This window comes from Crocodylus porosus, unplaced genomic scaffold, assembly GCF_001723895.1.
Source record: "Crocodylus porosus isolate Cpor-Errol unplaced genomic scaffold, CroPor_comp1, whole genome shotgun sequence".
Lineage (NCBI taxonomy): Eukaryota > Metazoa > Chordata > Crocodylia > Crocodylidae > Crocodylus > Crocodylus porosus.
In genome coordinates this window covers 78,420,572-78,441,655 of record NW_017728947.1, presented here as the reverse complement: position 1 = coordinate 78,441,655, position 21,084 = coordinate 78,420,572, and the positions used below count along the sequence as shown (strand labels likewise).

General features: G+C 42.2%; 1 protein-coding gene across 8 annotated transcripts in view; it reads right to left on the bottom strand.

Annotated features, from left to right (window-relative positions):
• The window catches only part of NRXN3 (neurexin 3), a 1,400,777-nt gene that overhangs the window by 1,006,329 nt on the left and 373,364 nt on the right, over positions 1–21,084 (bottom strand). For all 8 annotated transcript variants that reach the window (XM_019552167.1, XM_019552163.1, XM_019552159.1 and 5 more), the window contains 2 exons: positions 13,955–14,256; positions 7,081–7,242 (listed from right to left, as the gene is read on the bottom strand). In XM_019552167.1, coding sequence (XP_019407712.1) covers positions 7,081–7,242; positions 13,955–14,256 — 464 coding nt within the window. The remainder of the gene's footprint in view (positions 1–7,080; positions 7,243–13,954; positions 14,257–21,084) is intronic.

Genomic DNA, 21,084 nt, shown 5'->3' with positions numbered 1-21,084 from the left:
TTCATTTTGACATTCTGAGATCTGTACTGTGCCCTTCCCAGTTGAAAGGAATGTGTCAGGGATGCCAGTGGTAAAGCAAAGAAATATCGGGCAATTACAAAATAAGAAAATTCCCCAAGGAAAGAAGGCTATAGAAACTTTCAGGAACAGCTGATACCATCCAATTGAAAGTCAAACCTTAGAAGCACTGTGGTACAAGCCCCTCCTCCTGAAATGCAACTAAATCCAATAAATAAGAACCCAGAGTAACAATCAGAAAGTGGAGGTTCTGTCTTATTCTATCACTGAACCTTTCCCTGGCCAAGTCATGACATCTTTCTGCCTCTGTTCCACCATCTAGAACATTGTGAAAATTATGTTTATTTGCTTTTGTTATGTCCATTAGCAGGAATTTTCAGAGGAACTGAATACCATTAGATTTCTTTGAAAATCAAAGTCTTTGAGTCCTACTGATAAAGAACCTTGTAGATGACCTCAGAATTATTATTTGTCATTATGCAATCAGTGCAAGTATTTCTGGGTGTAGCCCCCAGATTTTGGTTTTAAAAGAAATAGTGACATCTGCTCCATGGTCAGGCATGAAAACAGAAAAAGGAATTTCACAGGCACAGACACCCTGTAAACATACTCCGTAATCATCAGTTCCAGAAACACTTCTACCCCTCTTGCCACATTGAATCAAACACTGACTCAGACATTCTGAGCTGGCATTTCCTGAATCAACACCTTCATCTGTAAACCCCAATTCCAAGAGATTTCAACGTGTTAAAGTTGAAAAAGTTGGTGATGAGAAGTAGGTCAAGAGGAAGAGTATTAAACAGGAGTGAGATTGGAGAGGTGCACAGATTAGTGCTTACTTTGCTGCGACTCACTTTCTCAGATGGATTTCAAAGAAAAATCTTAACATTCAAATACTTTAGCCTTAGAGGCATCTCTGCTCATGTTCTCTGTTTCTTTAGATGCCTATAACAGAATCCAAAGCTGTTTTGGCTCCACATTCTCCAGAATAACACTCTAAAACGATGTCTTGTCCCTTCTTTTTCCTGTAACCTCAAAGCCACCTATTCAACCTCTGAAAACTTTCTTGACCAACAGAGTTCCTAGCAAGCCAGAGCTGACCAACACACGGTACTGCCATATGATTCACAAGGTATGTGCAAGGTTCGAATTACAGCGGCGCTCGGGTAAGGGCTGAGCCCCCCGCGTAAGAGACAAGAACCCCAGTGTAAGATTTGAAAACCATAAACCTGGGGAGGGGGCGGTGTCAGGATGCTTGTCACAGCAAAGTCTGGTGATTTCTTGCTAATGATCCTAAGAGAACTTGGAAAGCTCAGAAGTTTCTTCCTAGGTTTGCTCAGCAAGTCAGGGTCCTACCAGGTGAAAAATTGGGAGTCAAGAAGGATTTTTCCTTCAGGATAGATTAGCAATAATGTGGGGATTTTTGTCTTCCTCTGTAACATGGGGTACGTTTCTTTTCCTAGGCTCTCCTAAGCATATATTAACCAATGGGCTCATTTCCTCTGGTTTTATCTATGTCATGCTGCAGGGTAGTCTTGGCGTTCTGAGTATTGTGACTTGTAGCTGTGTGTGAGGACTTGCAGTGATGATACTGGGGTTTCTTGGGTAAAAAATTGCCTGTGAAAACAGAGGACAAGACTGGACTGGACTGGACTGGACACCCCTTCCTGTCCTATCTTCCTTTTATTCACTCAGCATTTTTCACTTGTTTCCAGAATGATTCCTCAAAAGACAATCCTGGCAAAAACACCTAAGTTAGTTCTGTAAGTCATGAGAAGAGCTGTAATCAGGTACCTGATTCACTAAAGATGAAACTTATTCCTGTGCAGAGGGTCAGCACAAAGACCACAAACCATCTAAGATCCATTTATCCTCTATCGGGAAGGCCTAAGTGGTCTTTGGGCCTTCTGCTGGCTTTCTGCATGAAATCAATTACCCCCTAACAGGGTTTACTCTGGACTGGAGATGGGACTTCGTAACTTGGCTCTCACGAGAGCACTGGAGCAGGTGGGCAGGGTGTTGGTGATTGACATGTGCTCAATTCAGAAACTTGTGCATGTGCACATGGGCTGGGACACAGCAAACTTGTGCTCCCTTCTGTGCACTAAAGAGAGGCTTGCAGAATTCATGCTCAAATGTCCTGATGGAGCTGCTGGCATCCCCCATGCAACCTAGGAAATGTTCTCTCGGCCAAGTGGACAGCCAGAACCCAGCCAGGTAAGGGATTTCCTGTTTCTTACTGTTCCTTGCCAGATGATGACTTGCATTGAGCTAACAAGGGATGGCAGGGACTGCCAGAGTAAGAACATGAACACTGGCCCCTATCCCAGCCTCACTTGGAAATTCTGTGGAATGCAAAAAAGAAGAATTTCCTCCTTGTTCCTCTCTTAGCACCCTGCCTCCCATTGCACTGCTTTCTACTTGCCACAGCCAGACTTTCCTCAACCTCTGGGGTCCCCACATCCCCTTTAAAATTGGCACCTTCCTTACTTTCTTCTTTGCATTCCTCACCAACTTCTCTACACTCTCCCTTGCTCAAGCTTTTGGCAGGTACCAGTCTTGCTGTGTGTTCCAGGCCAATTTAATATATTAAACTCGTCTAAAAACAAAGTGCTCAATATCTTCAATCAGGAATGATGCTTCCTTCTGCTGGATGCAAGACACATAGTAAGACATGGTGCCTGCCTTATAGAGCAGTATTGAAGTGCATCAGCAGAGATGTCCAGGGTGTCCCAGCACTGGAGTAGCAAAGGGTGCTACAGGTCAGGAATGTGGGCATGTCTGCACTGCCTTCTTCCCATCTCCAGATGCACCTCTGTGAAGTACACCCTGCCATCTCACTTCTGCACCACCTGCACCAGCTCCCCAAACCAGGTGGCACTGGTGCATTAGAGCAGCACCGAGTGGTGCAGCTGTTGCCACTCACAGGCCCTCTGTCTCAGGGTCACTTACTGACGCGTGCTCAGGTTGCTCTGAAATGGCCGCACTGCCTCACAAGCAGGCAGGGCAGCGCTCCCACGTGCCGTACAGAGGTGGCACAGACATGCATTGGCAGAATTTTCTGTGGGACAGAACCTGGGAAAACAGGAGGGGAAACGGGCCATGAGATACTAGTAAGGCTGTCTGGGGATGCTGCAGACAAAGAGCCTCTGGCCATGCTGTGCCTGCCTCTATCTAGCACCATTTGCTCCTCACGTTCTCTTTTGAAAATTAAATTCATTTTCATTTAAAATGAATTAAACAAGATAAATAAACAGACTGATCCAGACACAACAGAGGAGCCAGAGGAGCAGTGTCAGACCGCTGCTTGCGTGTAATTAATGCAGTTCATGTTCAAACTGCCTCAGCAGAGCACCAATGAAATTCCTCCAGCTAATGATTTCTGTCTCTTCATCTCCTCTTATGGATTCCTGGGGCGCTGTTAAAAAGGCTGCTTTGGAACTAGGACTTGGGCGCCAAATGCTTTCCAGCTGTCTGGCCTCACTGCTGCGGACAGTATCCCACCACTGTCGTGTCTTTTGCCATCTGCCCTTTCCACCCTCAGGCTGCCATCTTCTGTCCTTACACCTGCTGCTTCTGCCTCACCTCTGGCTTTCTCTCCACACACAAGTCCTCAGGCCTTCTTTTTCTACCTGCACCCCCACCTTTTGTCTTGTAACCCCACGCCCTGTCCAAAAGAACTCATTCCAAATGGAAGTCATGCCACTATTAACACTATTAATGCAAATGGCCATATGCCTGCAAAAAGACCTGATTTGCATGCAGCATCAGGAATACGAGCAAAAAAACCCAAACCAAAACAAAAAAAAAACAACCACAAAACCCCAGCTCACAAAAAATCTTGAAAATCTGGATCCTAGTGCTTCTACTGCAGAGACCGGAGTTCAGCATGTCCCTGTGGCTTTCAGAGCCACATTCCTACCCCTTGTCCTCCACAGTCAGACACCTCCTGGAACCAGGAAACATTTTCACTTTCACCCCTCCCTTGCCTGCCCATCCCATCCATATCCAAATCCCATTGATTTCAACAGTCTATTAGCCAATGTGGTCCAAAATTCAGGGGAAGGGATTGCTAGAATATAGATGGAAAAAAAAAGGCTGGAGAGCTAATGAGATTTTTTTTTTCCATTTTCTGTACTAGCCATATTATTATCCTAAAGTTTTCTACAATATCTCCCTCTGCATTATCTAAGCATGGGCCTCCAGGTAAGTTAGATTCAAATGGATGGGCCCTAACAGAACTCAAGGAATCTTTCACTCTTGCCCAGCAATAGGAAATTGAATTCACAGTATTTAAATTCCATTTTCCCTTTGTGTCATTACAGTTAACATGCCTACTCGGGTGTTTTTCACCTCTTATTTTGATTCCGATAACCTTCTCCTCTACTTTCTTAGATGCCCACACTATATCTCTCCAGTCCATTCAAAATATAGTTGTTTCCATCATTTTCCTTGCACATCCTTGCTCTGACCACATAACCCAGTTCTCTGAATCCCACCAACCACCTTGAACAGGAAATTGCAGAACAAGAAATCATTCACAGACTGGATTGTAGTAAGTATGGTCTAAACAAGGGCCCTGGATTCTCCAGAAGGCCATAGCATGCTAGCACACTGGGTCTTCATAAAGTCCTTGTGCACTTTTAAACTTTAATAACTTAGCTTGTACGTATGATAGAAACAATCTGTGAATAGCATTTAAAAGCAAATTTATTCAAGTTTTAGGACAACTAGTGTACACAATGCTAGACTTCATAAGTAATAATGAATTTAATCTTAAATAAGATGGAGTTCCATGCCACTGCGCTCTGAATGTATGACAGTTCCTAAATGACGTTTTCCCAGAGACGTGTATAGGCAGAGGTGGGCCAATTGCTTGGCCACCTCATTCACCTGACCTATTGCCACTGGACTTTTTATGGGGACATGTTAAAAGTGTAGTTTACTTGTCAAAACCACATTCTTTGGTGGAACTTAGGGTTAGGATCACCAGCACAATTAGTGCAGTAACTCAAGAGCAACTGGGAAACATTTTCAAGGAGCTGGAAGATGGGATTGAGCACTATCATGAGGGATGGTAGTTATGCTGAAGTCTAGTATTGTGTACTCTAGTTGTCCTAAAATTTTAATAAACTTGCTTTTAAATGTTGTTTACAGATCGTTTCTTTCATACCTACAACCTAAGTTATTAAAGTTTAAAAGTGCACAAGGACTTTATGAAGACCCTGTATATTGCATGCACGTCTTCATGAGAGATAACTGCATGGCTGTCACTATGGTCAATTTGCCAATAATCAGCTGATATCAGGTCAGCACCCCATGACGGGCAAGTATGATTGCTTGCCACATATTTTCTATCACTGCCAATGAAAACAGGGGTTGCAAACAAGTATTTGAATGTCTCTTGTCTAACCTTCTTAGATTGCTTGTCATATTAGACTAAGCTTTACATGACCGGGACAGGCTGCATATGTATAAACAGTTCTCAGCATCTCGTGTGTGTTACCAAAATACAACTGATTAAATACAGTTGCTGTTGTTTTCTCTATTCCCCTGACTTGACTTAGAGGTAAAAATAGCCTCTCCTTTTATTACCAGTACTTTCAAAATAGGTTAAGATACTGGATTTTCAGACATACTAAGAACATGCCTTCTTTTATTGACTTCAACTGGTATCTTTACACTCAGTGCCTCTGTGGCCCGACACTACAGAAAGACATAAAGATGTAGTCCCTGTACAAGAGAAATCACATTCTCAAGCAGCAGGAAAGTTTTATTTATTACATAAGAGTTCATCCAAAGCAGATGCTAATTTCCAGAAACATGTATGCATCCCCTTCAGCTGACCCTGGAGGTTAGGGAAAACAGCAGTTCAGGCACTCTGAGGGATATCATTCAAGTGACACACCTGGCAGATTTGATACAACATCCAACCTGTTGGGAACATCCTGTCTCCAAATGTATGATACCCATTTGTGAGATGACACAATTGTCATGCAATTATAGGTTTAAAAAAGCACTTGGCTTAAAACTACTCATTTCATTGCTTCTGCAAGAAACACTTCTTCTACCTTCCCTTTCCATATATCCTGATAAGAAGAGGGAGGGCTTACTGGCACCTAATCTATGGCTACAAACCAAACCAGATATACTTCATAAACCAGAGACTCAGCCACATCTCTTGGAATTGCAGTGGTATGGGGACTGTGGTTGAAATCAACCCCTATTGTAAATTGACTAAAAAGCTGTCTGGAGCAATTAGTTCAAAATTTACAATGTTCTTCAACAGAAAACTTCCAAAACAATGGTGTGTGCAATGACACAGGGGGTTAAGAAACCCTCAGCCAGAAGGCCCTGATATTAGGTATCAGTAAAAAGTCAACATATAGCAATGGTTACTACAGGTTGATGCAATAACTGTGATTCCTAAATATAGAAACAACATACTTAGATACCAGCTTCATAGAAGAACACTGGCAAATGCTTAATGTTGATCACTACAGTGCTATCAGTAACGCTAATCATATTTGGGCTGTAACTTTAACATCATACGTTGTACTTTAAGGGACAATCACTTCAGTATTTTAGCTAGTACTGTTCCTAGTCCTGTGTTATGTAACTGAGCAAGGACACCACATTTTGACTGACTATGCTTTTTTCCACTTTACTACAGAAAATGCTGGTTAGCAGCAGAAAACGGTTTGCCTTGTCTCCTTCAGATACAATATTTACTCATGTATACCATTTAGTGGCTGACAGCCTTGCAAAGGCAACTGCCTTACTGTTATTTGAAATTTTTCTGTAACTCAAGCAAGAGAGGCCTAATTACAGAACCTAAGGTCCTAGCCTCCACTGCGGAAGCCTTATTTCTGGTGGATGATTATCACCCTGTTATCACACAGTAGTTGCAGCGTCACTGTATGATTCAGCTCCAGCTAAAGACGTTCAGGATACAACAAGGAGCAGGCACCAGAGAAAATTTGGGGAAACCAACACCCGGCCCCCAATCCTCACAAAAAGCAGTCAGCAAACAGTAAAATATCATTAGCATGAAAACTTTACCTCTTTGAGGCAGCCCATGAAGTTGTTGCTGACTGGAGAGCCAGGTAAATCTGCTGTACTGGGGCTCCCTCCTACATAGAAGAAGTCATCTGAGCCGAGCATGGTGTAGTCCTCTTGTGTGTAACCTGTTGTGGTGAGGATTCCATCTACAGAGATTGTCACCTGTTCAAGGGACACAACAAACCAAAAAAAAAAGATCCCAGCAATGACCTTACAGTCCTGAAAAAGGCAAGTCATCTCCCCTATGTTTTATGTCATTTTTATTAATGAGGTTTGTTTTTTTGATTATTTTGTTATTTTTTGTGCAGCGACGTTCCATTTTCTGGTCTGCTTTGCCCATAATAGAAACCACCTAGCTTCTATTATCCCTGCATTATTACCTTAGCACTCTCAAGCCAAGCAGGCATTCTACCCATCTAGATGCTCTCCATGTCATCAGGCTAGAAAATGGAACTGTCCTTGGAAGAGACTGCTTGTCTTAGCTGATTTTTATGATTGATTAGCATTTATTTTAATGATTATTGTTAGTTACGGTCGTTAGTAAAAGCACTAATGAAGACGAAGTTGATATTTTTGGTTATGGTTTTGAGTTTTGTTTTTTTTTTTGCTCACGGCACACTAACGATCATGCATTCAGGAAGGGTAGGGAAGAGGGATCTCACTTTCAATACATTATGGATGTGCATGCCATGTACCTACAGAGACACACACCCACCACCCACCACCAAAAAAGTAAATAAATAAAAGAACAAATCAATTTTAAAAGAGCTGAATCACAACCCAAATAAAAAGAATAAAGAAATTAACAAAACAAATTGAATCAAATCAACCACACACCAACAAGTGTGAGAGAAGCAAAGGAGAGAAAGAGAGAAAATGCAAAGCGTGCATACACCGCACTTTGACACGCCCATGCCAGTATAATCTGGAGCCCAGAAAGAATAAGAGAGAGAAAGAGAAAAAGTGAGAGAGAAAGAGAGAGAGAGAGAAATCTACTTCACACTTGCATGCAATCATCAAAAATGAAAAGCCAAATGGAAAACAAACTAATCAGAAAAGAAAAAGAAGAAAAGAAAAAACAAGGAAAAAAAAAAGAAAATCCAAAAAATCCCCAAACCCCCAAAACACATGGAGGGTGAATGGGGAAGGGGAAGGGAGGAAGGGAGAGAAGCAAGTGAAACTGATGTGTTTTGTTTAAATGTTGTTAGTGATTTGACAGGGAGATGGAGGAAAAAAGATTGAGGCCAGTAGGAGAGGGGTGGATCACCAGACGTGGACATGCCATGCAGAGTGTGTACTGAAACAAACAACCGGCTGAGCTCCTTTCAGCCACGGCAGGTGGAAGGTCAGAGAAAGAGTAAGTGTGAGAGAGACGGAGAGGCAGGGAAGTGGTAGGGAAGTGGGGAGAAAGAGGAAAACTCTGGCCAGTTTGCCTAGAACAGCTGCTGCCACAACAAAAGGATGAGAGAAAAAGAGCCTTCACCACAGCAAACTAGAGGCCCTGCGATGGTGTTGATCTAAAAACCTTCTGAGAGTCAAAAGCAAAACAAAAAGAGAGAAGAAAGATAAACCAAAAAGCAAAAAAAAGAAAGAAAAAAAAATTATTGGGGTGAGAAACTGAACCAAAGAACAAAAGAGGGAAGTGAAGAAACCAAGGAAAGAAATCACCAAACCCCATTTGCAGAACGGTTCTATTTGTTTTTGTTGTTTTCTTTTTTCTTATAGAAAAAAATCTTTAAAAAGTAAAAAGAAAAAAATGTGCTTAAGATTAAATCAAAAGAAAATTAAAAGAGGAAGTAAGTATAAAGGGAAAGGGGAAAAAGGGGGCAAGGGGAGGAAAAGGCAGGTAACACACGGCAAACCCAAAAAAAGAGACAATAAGAATGATATCTACCAGACAATGTAGTTTGTTTACCATAGCGTGTCCAATGCCTGAGTGCTTTGCGGAAAAGGGGGAAGAAAGGAAATTAAAAAATCGTGAACAGAACGATTGTTAATTAAAATAACTAAAAGCAAAGATGAGTCGTTAGGGTGTTAGTACATTAGTTGGTTAGTAAAAATGACACATTGCATGAATGGTCTAGTGTTAGTCTTTAAAAAAAAGGCGTGGGGCGCCCGACACACACAGAGTGAGAGAGGACAATATGACCAGGACTCCATGGGAAACCATGCCAGCTAGACTGTTAACGAGGAAGGGAGCTGCCTCTCCTCCCCGCTCCCTGCCCCACGTCCCCACGTTTCCATACCACTCATAGAAAAGTGGATCAAAATTAAAATGGTTCAATACTTACTTTTCAAAAGCCCATCAGGGTGCATCCCATACCACCAAGTACCTTCCTCACTGATGTACACACATTGCCTGCCCCGCTCAGGACAGACCCCAGTAGATATCCCTCCTCCCACCCACCACCATCCCTCTCCTTGTTTCTTAGAACAACACCACCCTTAGGTCTCCAGAATTATCCTCAATGAACAAAAACTCCCTTGGCTGAAGACTGGTGAGATGATGACCCAAGATCCTGGGGCTGTCTGTCCAGTCCCTTGATCAGCAGATTTCTTTAAAGCAAGTGAATTTGTGCCACTGGGGAAAGGCATATTGTGCATGGAAGACCAATGTTTTCCTGTAGCTCACCTGTGCCACCTGGGAGTACAAGAGTTCAAACAACCCTATACTGTAGGAAGGAGGGTAATTGCATGCATCATACATTTTAGAACAAGGGAGAGAAGGCTGACAATATTAACCTTCTTGCCTTCCATCTTCAAGATTACATCTCCATTCCCGAATGCCCCACTATGAAGAGGTCACTGTTATCCTCACAGGTTTGGCTTCCACTGCCGAGCTAGCTGTTGGCAATGATATAAAGCTAAGGGGAACTAGATATGTCATATCTCTTATCAACAATATCAAATTCAATTTAACAGGACTTTGGGGTTCATTTTTAATCCCATCTGGAGTAATGGGGAAGCTATACCTGAGAATTTACATCTGGGGAAAGTATTTCCCTTGTGGCAGAAACTCTGCTATGCAGCCATCTTAAATAACAATAAGGGAGTGCAGTGAATGGACACTTTATGTCCCAGCTCTGTTCTGATCTAAGCAGGCCAAAACAATTCAAAAGTATGCAAAAGAGGATGTATCCCTCCTCTTGCAAAACTGAATTCCTGGGTATTTTAGAGAGTCATGGATTGATTTTCAGGAACAAATGTTTGCTTGAAGGAATTATGTGAAATAGCAATGCAGTCACATCATGCCCCAACTCTATTTTATTCATCTTTAAAGAATGGACAATAATAATACTTTTGCTTATTTCTTTCTAATAAGAGATCTTAAAGTACTCTGACACCTTCTTCAAAAATGCCTCATAAGTCCAGAGTGGCAGGTCAGCATCACCATTAACAGCATTTTATAAATGAGGAAGGTGACTTTTCAGGGTCACATAGTTGTCGGCTGAGTTGAAGGCAAAGCCTGGGGATTCAGAACCCCAGTTTCCTGTTCTGCTCACAAGACCTCGCTGTCCCCTGAGCACACTCTGAAGAGCTGGTGAAAGGCAGCTGTGATCCTGCTTCTAATACACAAGGCAGAACTAGGGATTTGTGTTCACTAAAATAATAATAAGAAGAATAAATAAAGAGATTTACATTGACATTAACAGTGACTGCTCAAGGGGAACTCTGGGTTCACTGTCTGTCTCTGAGGAGATTAACTGCTGTATTAGTCACTTGATCTAAGAAGACAAAGTACTTGATACTGTTCTAGCTTAGCTACCAAGCATTTAACAAGCCACCAAAAGGTATTGAGCAGAGTCACACATGTTAGCAATTCTAATCTAATTCCCAGGGACACAGTAAAACATTATGTTAACAAAACTGCAGGGTTTTGGAGAAAAGTCTTCCTCCTTAATGTAAATCTTCCTGGCCAACAATGAAAAGGCAACAGAGCTTCTTATGAAGCCTCAGTGCCCAGAGTAATATTTTAGTTCCCCTTTTTGCTAACAGAGCTGTGAGCATGTGCATGGCTCTGAAGCAACAATAGCTCCTCCACTTGCCTTTCCTATGGAAAAATAACGTACTTTATATATTATTTTTCTATAAATTTATATGTGCCAGGGCTGGCAGGGAGCATGTGATATGCTGTGTATAAAGAAAGAAACTATGCTCTTACAGCAACCCACGTCAGGAGTTCTTAAAGCACTTTATATTGTTGGATTAATTCTCACAACCTACCTGTGAGATACAGTAAGTAGTATTATTATTACCATCTTGTACAGACAAGGCAATTGAAGCACAGAGAGAATATGTGATGTGCCCAGGAAGTCAGTGGCAACAGGAAGAATAGAACCCAGGTTCTTTCACACCAATTGCTCTGCTTTTCCTCCAAGGATCTCTCTCCTCTTTATTTTGGCATGAGGCCACAATCTACTGCCCATAAATAATTTTGGCTGCCTCCAGCAAAACCAACTATATTTTCTATCCCTCATGGCACATATTAATTGAAGATAAATCATTCCAGTATGGAATATTTGTCTGCAGTTGTGAGGGAACACATGAGGTCTTGCTTCCCCATGAAAACAAAAGAAATTAAGAGCATACAGCACCTTAAGGATTCGGGCCTTAGTCATCTCAGTCATTTTTATTTGTTTTTGTTTGTTTGTTTGATTGTTTATAAGTATTTTGCCAAGGAAAGAAAAGCCTTGCTGTAACACCTCGCCCCTTAGCCAGTCAAGCAAAAACTTCTAAGGACTTAGGATCAAACTTGGGACTCAACAGGCAAAACAGGCACTCTAGAGCACTGTACGGAATTCCAGATGCTGCTACTGGGGACCAGTACTGCTCTTACCCAAGAAAAAAGACATAGTGATGTTTGTGTTCAGTTTGTTTGGACTCAGAAGACAAATCACTCTTGGCTGAAAGTTTTAAAAAAAAAGAAAAAAAAAGAAAATGTTCCATTTATAATTTTGATTCCCCCACCCTCACTTCCTTCACAGCTAAACTAGCCCTGGCATGGAGCATGACATGCATTTGGCTCCAGGCAGTCTCTGCCATTGAAAACTGATTTCCCAGAAAAATGAAAAGTGCCATTAACTAAAATGGCCTATAAACCAAGCAGAGATGTTCAGAGAGCAGCCATTCTGAAAACATCTAAACATCAAGAAAATGGATAAATAAATAAATAAATAAAGTCTTATATTCAGGCTGTTCCAGGCAAGGCACAGACAGTTGTTGTATATCCCTCTACTGAACCATTGGGTATATCTGAATGAAACATGACTGGTAGGACCCATTCATTGCATAAGAAATTAAATTTACATCTGCATGTAAACAAGTGGAAATAGACTAATGTTGCCTTCAGTGATAATACCAAAGTCCCATGTAATTGAGAACAGAGCGTGGACTGACTAGTTACAATATTCCAGTTAACATAGAAATATCTTGTATATGTAGAAACATGGGAATTGCCCGACTAGGTTAGGCAATAGGCAACAGTCTCCAGTCCGGTCTCCTGTCTCTAGTATCTGATATTTCCAAGGGAGGTGTGAAATATTCTTAATGGACAATAACCCAGTAGCATGCCAATGTGTGAAGATATCTCTGTTGCTTTGTTTTTGCCCTGAAGCAAAGTTTGTTATTGCATATACATTTTTCATTTTAGCCAATGCAAATGTTTCTCAAAATGCTGCTCTCTCAGCCAGTGAAGTTGTGTAAACTGGAATAATACAATTAGGGTTTCTGGTAACATTCACATTAACAAAGCAATAAACAGATCACTTTGTTTCTGATTTGAAAATGTCCCTTTACAAGCTATTTACACACCATTTACCAATCAATAAGACACCAGTTTCTATCCACAATGTAAACCTAATTTGTCATGCAATGGATGGGCCACCCTTAGAGATATAATATATTCACCAGCTTTCAAAGCAAGGTTATTTATTTTTATCTTATCTGTTTTTATATGCATTTATATTTCATGAATGAGGTTTTAAGTGTTTTAAGGCTAGCTGTCTAGAGAAGTTGTCACCTGTGAAGTCAGCTGCTTAGGATAGCAACAGGCAGAGTTGCAAAATTACAATGGCAAGAATCAGATCAAGCCATTCTGAAGTAGTTTTGTTTCAGGTTTTCTTTCGTCCTTCCATTTATCCAGTCCCCACAGCCACCAGAATGTCTCATAGGCAGAGACTTAAGAAATAAAGCAGGATCACAGCACAGAAAAAAATAAAGAAGAGAGCAGCACAGAGATGGAAACTGTCCCTCCAACTGAATCCAAAGCTTTTAAATTAAAACAACCCCACACACACACACACCTCGTGCGCAAACGCGCGCACACACACACACGCACGCACACACAAACCCAAAAAAATAAAGAGAGAAACAAAGACTTTTGGAATTAGAAGTATGGCTTCATGGCAATGGTTAAATCAATCTTTAAAAAAGTAAAGAAGAAAGAGAAGAGAGTATAGCATCATCTACTGAAAAAAAACAACTCTATTCCCACAGTAATTAAATGCAACGAGAATATTACTGATAAGATTGAAATGTAATTAAGGAAATTATAAAATAAAGGGGGGGATGGAAAAAAGAGCAAAGGAAAAGGGAGATGAAAGTAAAGTCACAAGTTTTATTATTAAATCAAACTAGGGAGAAAATAGAAAATTAATAGTGTAAATGGAGATAACGCTACAGGGCTAAGTTCCCATTAACTAATGGCCTTTCGTTGTCTCTTGAATAATGAAGAGGGACCCAGGAAATAGGTATGGATGCTCTGATATATTCAACTGAAAACCCATTTCTTGAATACTCCTATTCTTCTCCATTTTCCCCTGCCCAGCTGTACTAGAGAGCAGCCTCCCCAGTGTTTTTTCTCTTTCACCATTACCTGCCGCAGGTTGCGTGTCACTTTAACGTCATGCCACGCGTTGTCATTGAATTTGCCATTGACCGGCTCCACAATGGCCTCGAAGGCCCCAGACCCCAGGTTAATGACCAAGGAGACCGCACCGTCTTTCAGAGCCAGGTTGACGTAATCTGCCGACTTGCCCGTGTGCAGAATGAGCCCGTTGCGCTGCCATGTCTTGAAGGAGAGGGTGATCTCATCACTGCTGCTCTGGATGGGGTTCTGGGACAGGTCGTAGCAAAGGTACTCTGAGCCACGGAAGGTGGCCACATTCTCATCTCTCGCTGGAAAAGAGGGGAAACAAAGAGAAAGAACTATTTATTATTTTTTGCTCATAAAACTGAATGTCATTATGAAACTTCACAGAAGTGTCTTAGGCATTCTTAGTGTTCTGCTATTATCCCTGGATTGTGTTGTTCCTATGTCTTCCAAGAGATTTAACAGTAGCATTCTCAGTCCCAAATTAAAACCATTATATTGGTTCCATTTCAGACAACACTCTTTCCACGTAGGTCTTCCAAAGCTAGTACACCAGAGGCAAGAAGAAGGTAAGTTTAAAAACACAACAGTGTGGTAAAAGAGCGTTTTCACTTTTATCAGGAGCATCAGAGAACGATCTCCACTGTAAGCCCATGTAATTGTCACTCTCCTCCCTGCCCAAGGAGATGCCAAAAGTGTGCCACTGATTAATACCATGTTGCTAATGCCATGCTATACAGCTGCCTGGGTGAATAGCTGAGCTGACACTGGTATCTAATGCCATCTAGTTGGTCCTTTTGTTGCAAATGAAAGAACAGGTAGAATAGGGATAAGAATCCCATAACAAAGGTTGAGGGCCTCTCCTTTAAGTACCAGAGAAATCCATGAAAAAATATTGAAACAACATAGCACTCTGGTGAAATTAGTTGTGATCACAGAAAAAGCCCTTGTTACAGACAGCAGCACATTATGCCAAGATCTGTCTGTTGTGTGACACACCTGGAGAATATTTAAGAGAGTTGTGTCTCTTTGCTAAGAAAAAATAAAGTGCAGGGATATGTTTAGTAGATGACCATGTTTCTTTCCTCACAAAAATAAAAAAATCTAATGTGTAACCTAGAAACCTTATCCATGCCACTAATTCTGTGTGCTTGCAAATCCCTATGGACTGGCAGATCTGGCAGATTCAGATAGGGATGAAAATGTATGCTTTCTTTTTATGAAAAGCAGGAACCACTTGTGCATAAGGTGATTTAAGATGGATAATTAAATGGTTTTGACAAAATACTCTTTAGTCATCAGGGTCTTTTATTGACTAACAGCTGAGAATCAATTCACCAAAAAGATTTCTCCCTGCTTTTCATCCATCAGTAAAGCAGATGATACAGTGGTGTTTCTACTGTAACAGAACATACCACATTCAAAGGTAACTAGACAGTCAGCCCTGCAGCTGGACTCCAGTGTGTGGGAGAAATACAAGATCCACGATGGCGATATCTTGCAGAAGGGCTGCAGGTGAGTAGCAAACTCTATCCACTTTATTCAGAGGCAAATCCACATACCAAGGAATCTATATGGAGCCTATTCCTTATGTTAGCAACAAAGCAGAGCCTTATTAAACCACACATGAGTAGAGGCCTGAATGTGAATAACCCAGTCCAGGTGCAATAAATTAATGATTCTTACATATGGCAAACAGTCATGCCCTCCTTATGGACATGTTACTAGTGTTTCTTTCTTGCTTTGTTTTCTTTCAGTTAGTAATTCTAGCAAAGATTAGCTACAACCCGTTAAGAAGAGACTGAAGGAAAAATGCTTTGCTGTGATAACTGCTCTAGAGAAATAATCATTAGTTGATATTTGTGTCTTCACAGCGTGAACTTGCAGCATCACATAATGATATAGTGTCACAACACGAAGTCACAATGTCATTAAGTGATCGCACCACAGCATTTGGCATGAAACGCAACCAAAACTTCAGGTCTTGCAATAGGAGCTCCCAGGATAGACCCAGAATAATCTGTGCTCTGCACAAATACCAAGGAAGGCACTGACTAATATACACATATCAGCATATGGTAATACATGGACATTTACTTGGCACACACAAATATGCATGTTTATGCTAATATACAGCAACCCTTGCCATGGAGGGCTGACATCGAGTGTATTTCTGAAGCAGTCAGAGCCAAGAGCTTAACGACACTCTCTACTATGGTAATTTCTCTGCCTACTCGCTTCTGATCCATAGGAAGAAAATATGTTACAATCAAGTTGGACACATGCTCTATATACCTGCGGGTAATTCTGATCAAATAGCCAGAATCTGAGGTCAGGAGTCAAATGCAATCATTATGACTAAGCCATTTTCCCAGGGACATAAATGTATGAAGCACCGAATGTGCATTTAATGGCTTGGTGGGGGAGGGGAGTAGAGGGTGGAGAGGGGATTGCTAGCTCAATGTAAGGCATATTAATAGTCCTCACTAGTTTCCCAGACACTTAGAATCCCAGTGGTCTATGTATTTCAAGAGATAAGGAGAAGAGTAGATTAAAAATCTAAATGATAATTTAAGACAACCACTGCTGACCCATCAAGATGGAATTGAAAAAATAAAGGAAGATGTTTCACTTGTACTCACTATTTGTACAGATAGTTTTGATACATGCAGCTATCAACCCATCTCCTACACACAAGAGTCATTTGTCTGAAAGTAGATTACAGGGGTCTGGGTGCTCTGAAACTAGATCAAAGGGGTTTAGGTGAGTAGGCTTTATTTTCACTTATTTTATTTTTGCTTTTTTTATTTCTTGTGTGAATCTTGGATCCGGATTCAAACCTTGATTTGAGACCAAATCTGGGTACAAGTCACTACATACTATAACACCTCCAGGAATTGACATCCACCTGAAATTTCCAGGGCAGTCAGAATTATCATCAGTCTGCCCAAGTCTTGTAAGTGCAGGGCAGAAGATGGTGTTCCTTGTGCCAGTCTGGAAATGGATGTTCTCACATAGCACTACGATTCTGGTGTGAGTAACATTCTTTTCACCCTCTTGCCTGGGCATACAATCACTAAGGCTAGACACAGACATTACACATAAACCGCTTTAAATGATCAGAAACTGGTTTAAACCTATAAAAGAACAGAAGTTCAGTGCACATAAACCAGTTTCAAAATGGCTGAAACAGGTTTAAAATAGACCTGGATGGATGTAGTAAAACTTAACCGATTTAGGTTAAACTGGTCTATCGAATTTCTGTCCCTCATCCCCTCCTGACTCAAGTTAACTCACAGTCCGCTAGCAACCCAAGATGCTTTGCACCTCCCCTGCAAATCCCACCTCGCAGGGTGGGCAGGGTAGCCTTACCCCATGCTATATGCTCCAGCTGAGCAGGGTGGCCCTGGCCTGTCACAGAGCTAAGGCAGCAAAGCCCCTGTTTTGCAGCCCTAGTCCTACTGCAGCTGTCAGCCTGGCGGGATGGGTGGATGTGGGGGAAATAGAGCCCCCTTCCACAGCCCCAGCCCCAATCCCTGGTGTGTGAAGGTTTCCCCCAGGCTTGTGCAAGTCACTGACATGCAGGTGGGAGCATGGGGAAAAGTCCCTTCAGCCCAGATCTCCAAGCCTCAGTTGGGGGTTTCCCAAGCCCTGCTAGCACTGCAGAGGGAGAATTCCCCACTCCCATTCCTCAATGTGGTCCAGCGCCGGCTTAGCCCTGCCCCCACAGGAGCGGAGGGTGGGGGGGCAGGGGGAACAGTACCTCCAGTCTGGGGTCAAGCTGCTGCCCCACATTAGCCTACATGGGGGGTATCCCCGCACCTAAGTAGAGGTTTCAATGTCCTGGTAGGGTCCCCCAAACCCTGCTGCTGGTGCAGATGGGTAACTGCCCCCTCTGCCCCCTTCGGTGTGGTCCTGTATACAACGCAGCCCTGCCCTGGCAGGTGGGGAGGGGGTGGGATGACAGGGGACAGTCCCTCCAAGACTGGGGCCAAGCTGGCATGAGATCATGCTGAGCGTGTGGGAGAGAGAAATTCCCCCTCCACACCAGCAACAGAGTTTAGGGGACCCTGCCTGGGGAACCCCACTGAGGCACAGAGATCCCCTCACATGGGCTGATGCCCAGTGGCCCGGGTTGAAGATACTGTTCCCCCCCCATGGGCTGACATGGGACAGTGACTTGGCCCTGGGTTGGAGGGACTGTTCCCTAGCAGCCCAGGATGCTTTGCAGGGAGGGACTGGACAGGCTAGCCTTGGGCTGCACCATCTGCTCTGGCCAACCAGGGCTGGCTTTGCCTCTGGGCAGTCACAGAGCTGAGGTAAGAGGCTTGGGGGCAAGTGATGGGCAGCCAATCAGGGATGGGCCCTGCTGGCTGCATTCAGGTGCCCTCGACAGTGGCCAGCAAGCTGGGAGGCCTGCTCTCATGCCCCCCCAGCTTCCAGTCTGGGCTACTGCAGGCATCTTGCTGCCCTTCTGGATTGAAAAATGAACATCAGTTTACTTCATTATTGGCTCAATGTATGCAGCTTGGAGAAACCTGTGAAGACTGAATTGATTCAGCCTCAGGATATTTTACTGTGCTTAGCCACAATGTCACATAAACTCAGAAAATCCTTTCTTGTTTCTTAAGCATTGTGCTCTGTGCTGACCAGTTCCAAGGAATGTGAAATCCTTGCCCCAGGAGACACCAATTAAGAACATGGGATTTGTGATAATTATTTTTACAAATAAATAGGGCCCTGGTGGAGCTCAGTGAAACAAGACAAAGTAATTGCTTGGAACTACTTAAGCTAAACTTAAAGGCCCAACCCAAACTCATTGAAAGCTCTTCCTTTGATTGCAAGGGGCAGTGAACCAGGCCCTAACTTTGGTGCTGTTCTGTTCTGTGCAACCCCACATAATCTGTACTGCCTAGAACTGCTCTGTCAGTTCCAAGTAGTTCCTACTGCATAAGCAATGAAGTTCAGATGCAGCAGCATTTAAACTATATATGCAAACTAGAGACTCACACAAGATTTTTAGGTGCTAATTTATAACTAGGTAGATGTGCATAAACCTTGATGCAAAAGCAGGTTGCTTAGTATGTGTAAACAATTTAAACTTTCTTTTTTTTCTCCATGTAAATGTTATGCAGTGCTATGGTAATGTAAATAGTAATCTAAATCTGCTATTTACATTGATTCACATAACTACATTCTCAGGGAAGCCTGATTTTGCAGAATCCTGAGTCGGACAGGATTTATTTTTATACTTTAACATTTACCTGGAACTTTCCATCTTCAAAGCATTGTACAAACGTTAAAGAGTTGGAAACCTGGGACAGATCTTTACATCCAGGGCACAGACCTACCTACCACATAAGTCATTCCATTCACTGGTAGTAGGTTCTTTTCCTTTATTGACTAGCTACTAGCAATGGATAACAACCCACGTAGACAAAATGCTAAGCTTTCCCCCTAACAGGAAATGCTGGTGCTGTGAGTGTATGGTCCATCATTTATAGCGATTCGATATCACACTTGTCAGCAACGACAGAAATACAGGTCACTAGGCACCAAAACATAAGCTTCTACCAGCACCTCTCCCTTTCCTTTTGCTGCACAGTCCCCAGTGTCTACTGGTTTTAGATAAATAAATTAGGCAAAGCTTTGGGATCTTTCTCTTTCCTTGGCACTCCTGATCATTTTCTTGCTTATAGTTACCAGGAAAAGATTTTACCTTCAGTTTAATTTTCAAAACTCCTGCTTTTCTGCTCCTATAAAAGCTGCTTCTATTAAAGGGATTCTTCATTAATCAAACACCAAAACAATCTTTGGGAGGACAGAAAAATACCTTTGCAGTCTCACTTTACACATGAAGGTACAGAAGCTTTCATTGACTTACCTATGATCATAGAAGAAATCAGCATTAGAGCAACAATTAGACCTCAGGAACTCCTGGCTCCAGGTACTGTTTTTATTCCACTATACTACATGGCTTTGATACAGGAAAACAAGATGTTTTTCCTCCTGTCCTCTACAGCACATTATACCATGTCAGTGGGCTCAGCTCCAGTAGCTGGCCAACTGTTTGGATGATCAGTCACACTATGAGAATCCCTTGTGTCTGAACTATGCAGCTGAGACCTATGGGAACCAGGGTTGACAACCCAAGATTTTTTTTTAAATTTTACTGACAAATGTTTTTTATTGACATGTGATTTACATAATGTAAATGTAACCCTTCCGCCAGGCCCTTTATAACCAGTTTCAGATTATATTAAAAAGGTTTGATTGTCAGTAAAAAGATTGCAGAATATCAGTAAAAAAAATTATTGGGTTGAGAACCCTGTTGGACTGCAGCAATGATTATACACTGTAGGGGGTCCCCTACTCACCCCTACACCTTGGTACCCCTGGCTGAACCTTGCACCATGCTGCCTCTTCCAGTCCACCCACCAACCCTACCCTGCCAGCCCCAGGTGGTGTTGCTGTTCTCTGTTTGTGCTTCAACAGAGACTCTAACTTCTTTGCCAACCCCAGAGCTTCAATTAGCTGTTTTTGTGGAGCTGTTTTTGTTTCATGTTTTTAACGGAAGGCAGTATTTTTAAAGAATTTGCAGACAGGCATTTTTAGCGTGGTTATTTACTGAGTATCTGTAAATTTATAGATCTTTGCAACTGTGATGGGAACTCTGCTCGTCTGCAAAAATGGCATCTCGTAAGCAGTACCATACTGGGGCAGACAAATTGATGGACATCTGGTCCAATATACTATATCCAACAATGGCAGTAGTAGATACTGTGGAGGAAAAGTATATAAACAGGGCATGTCTAGGGTGAACCATCCTCTGTCACATCCTCCTATCTCCCTCGTGACATACCTCAGCATTTCCAACCTCAGTTGAAAACAAAAAATGCAAAGAGTGAAATAAAAAGAGAGCAAGAGGGGGCAAGATTTTCCCCAGTCTTCTGAAAGATTCATGCCTTCCTATTTTCTTGTAAATAGAAACAAGTTGGCCTGTTTCTCTACCTAAGTAATCCATTCAGCATGTGGGACCCAGTCCCAGATAATTTTGGTTTAATAGGCAGCCGTACAAGTCCTAAATCTGTGAGCAAAGTGAGCTCTCTACTAGTTTTCTGAGTTGATTACTG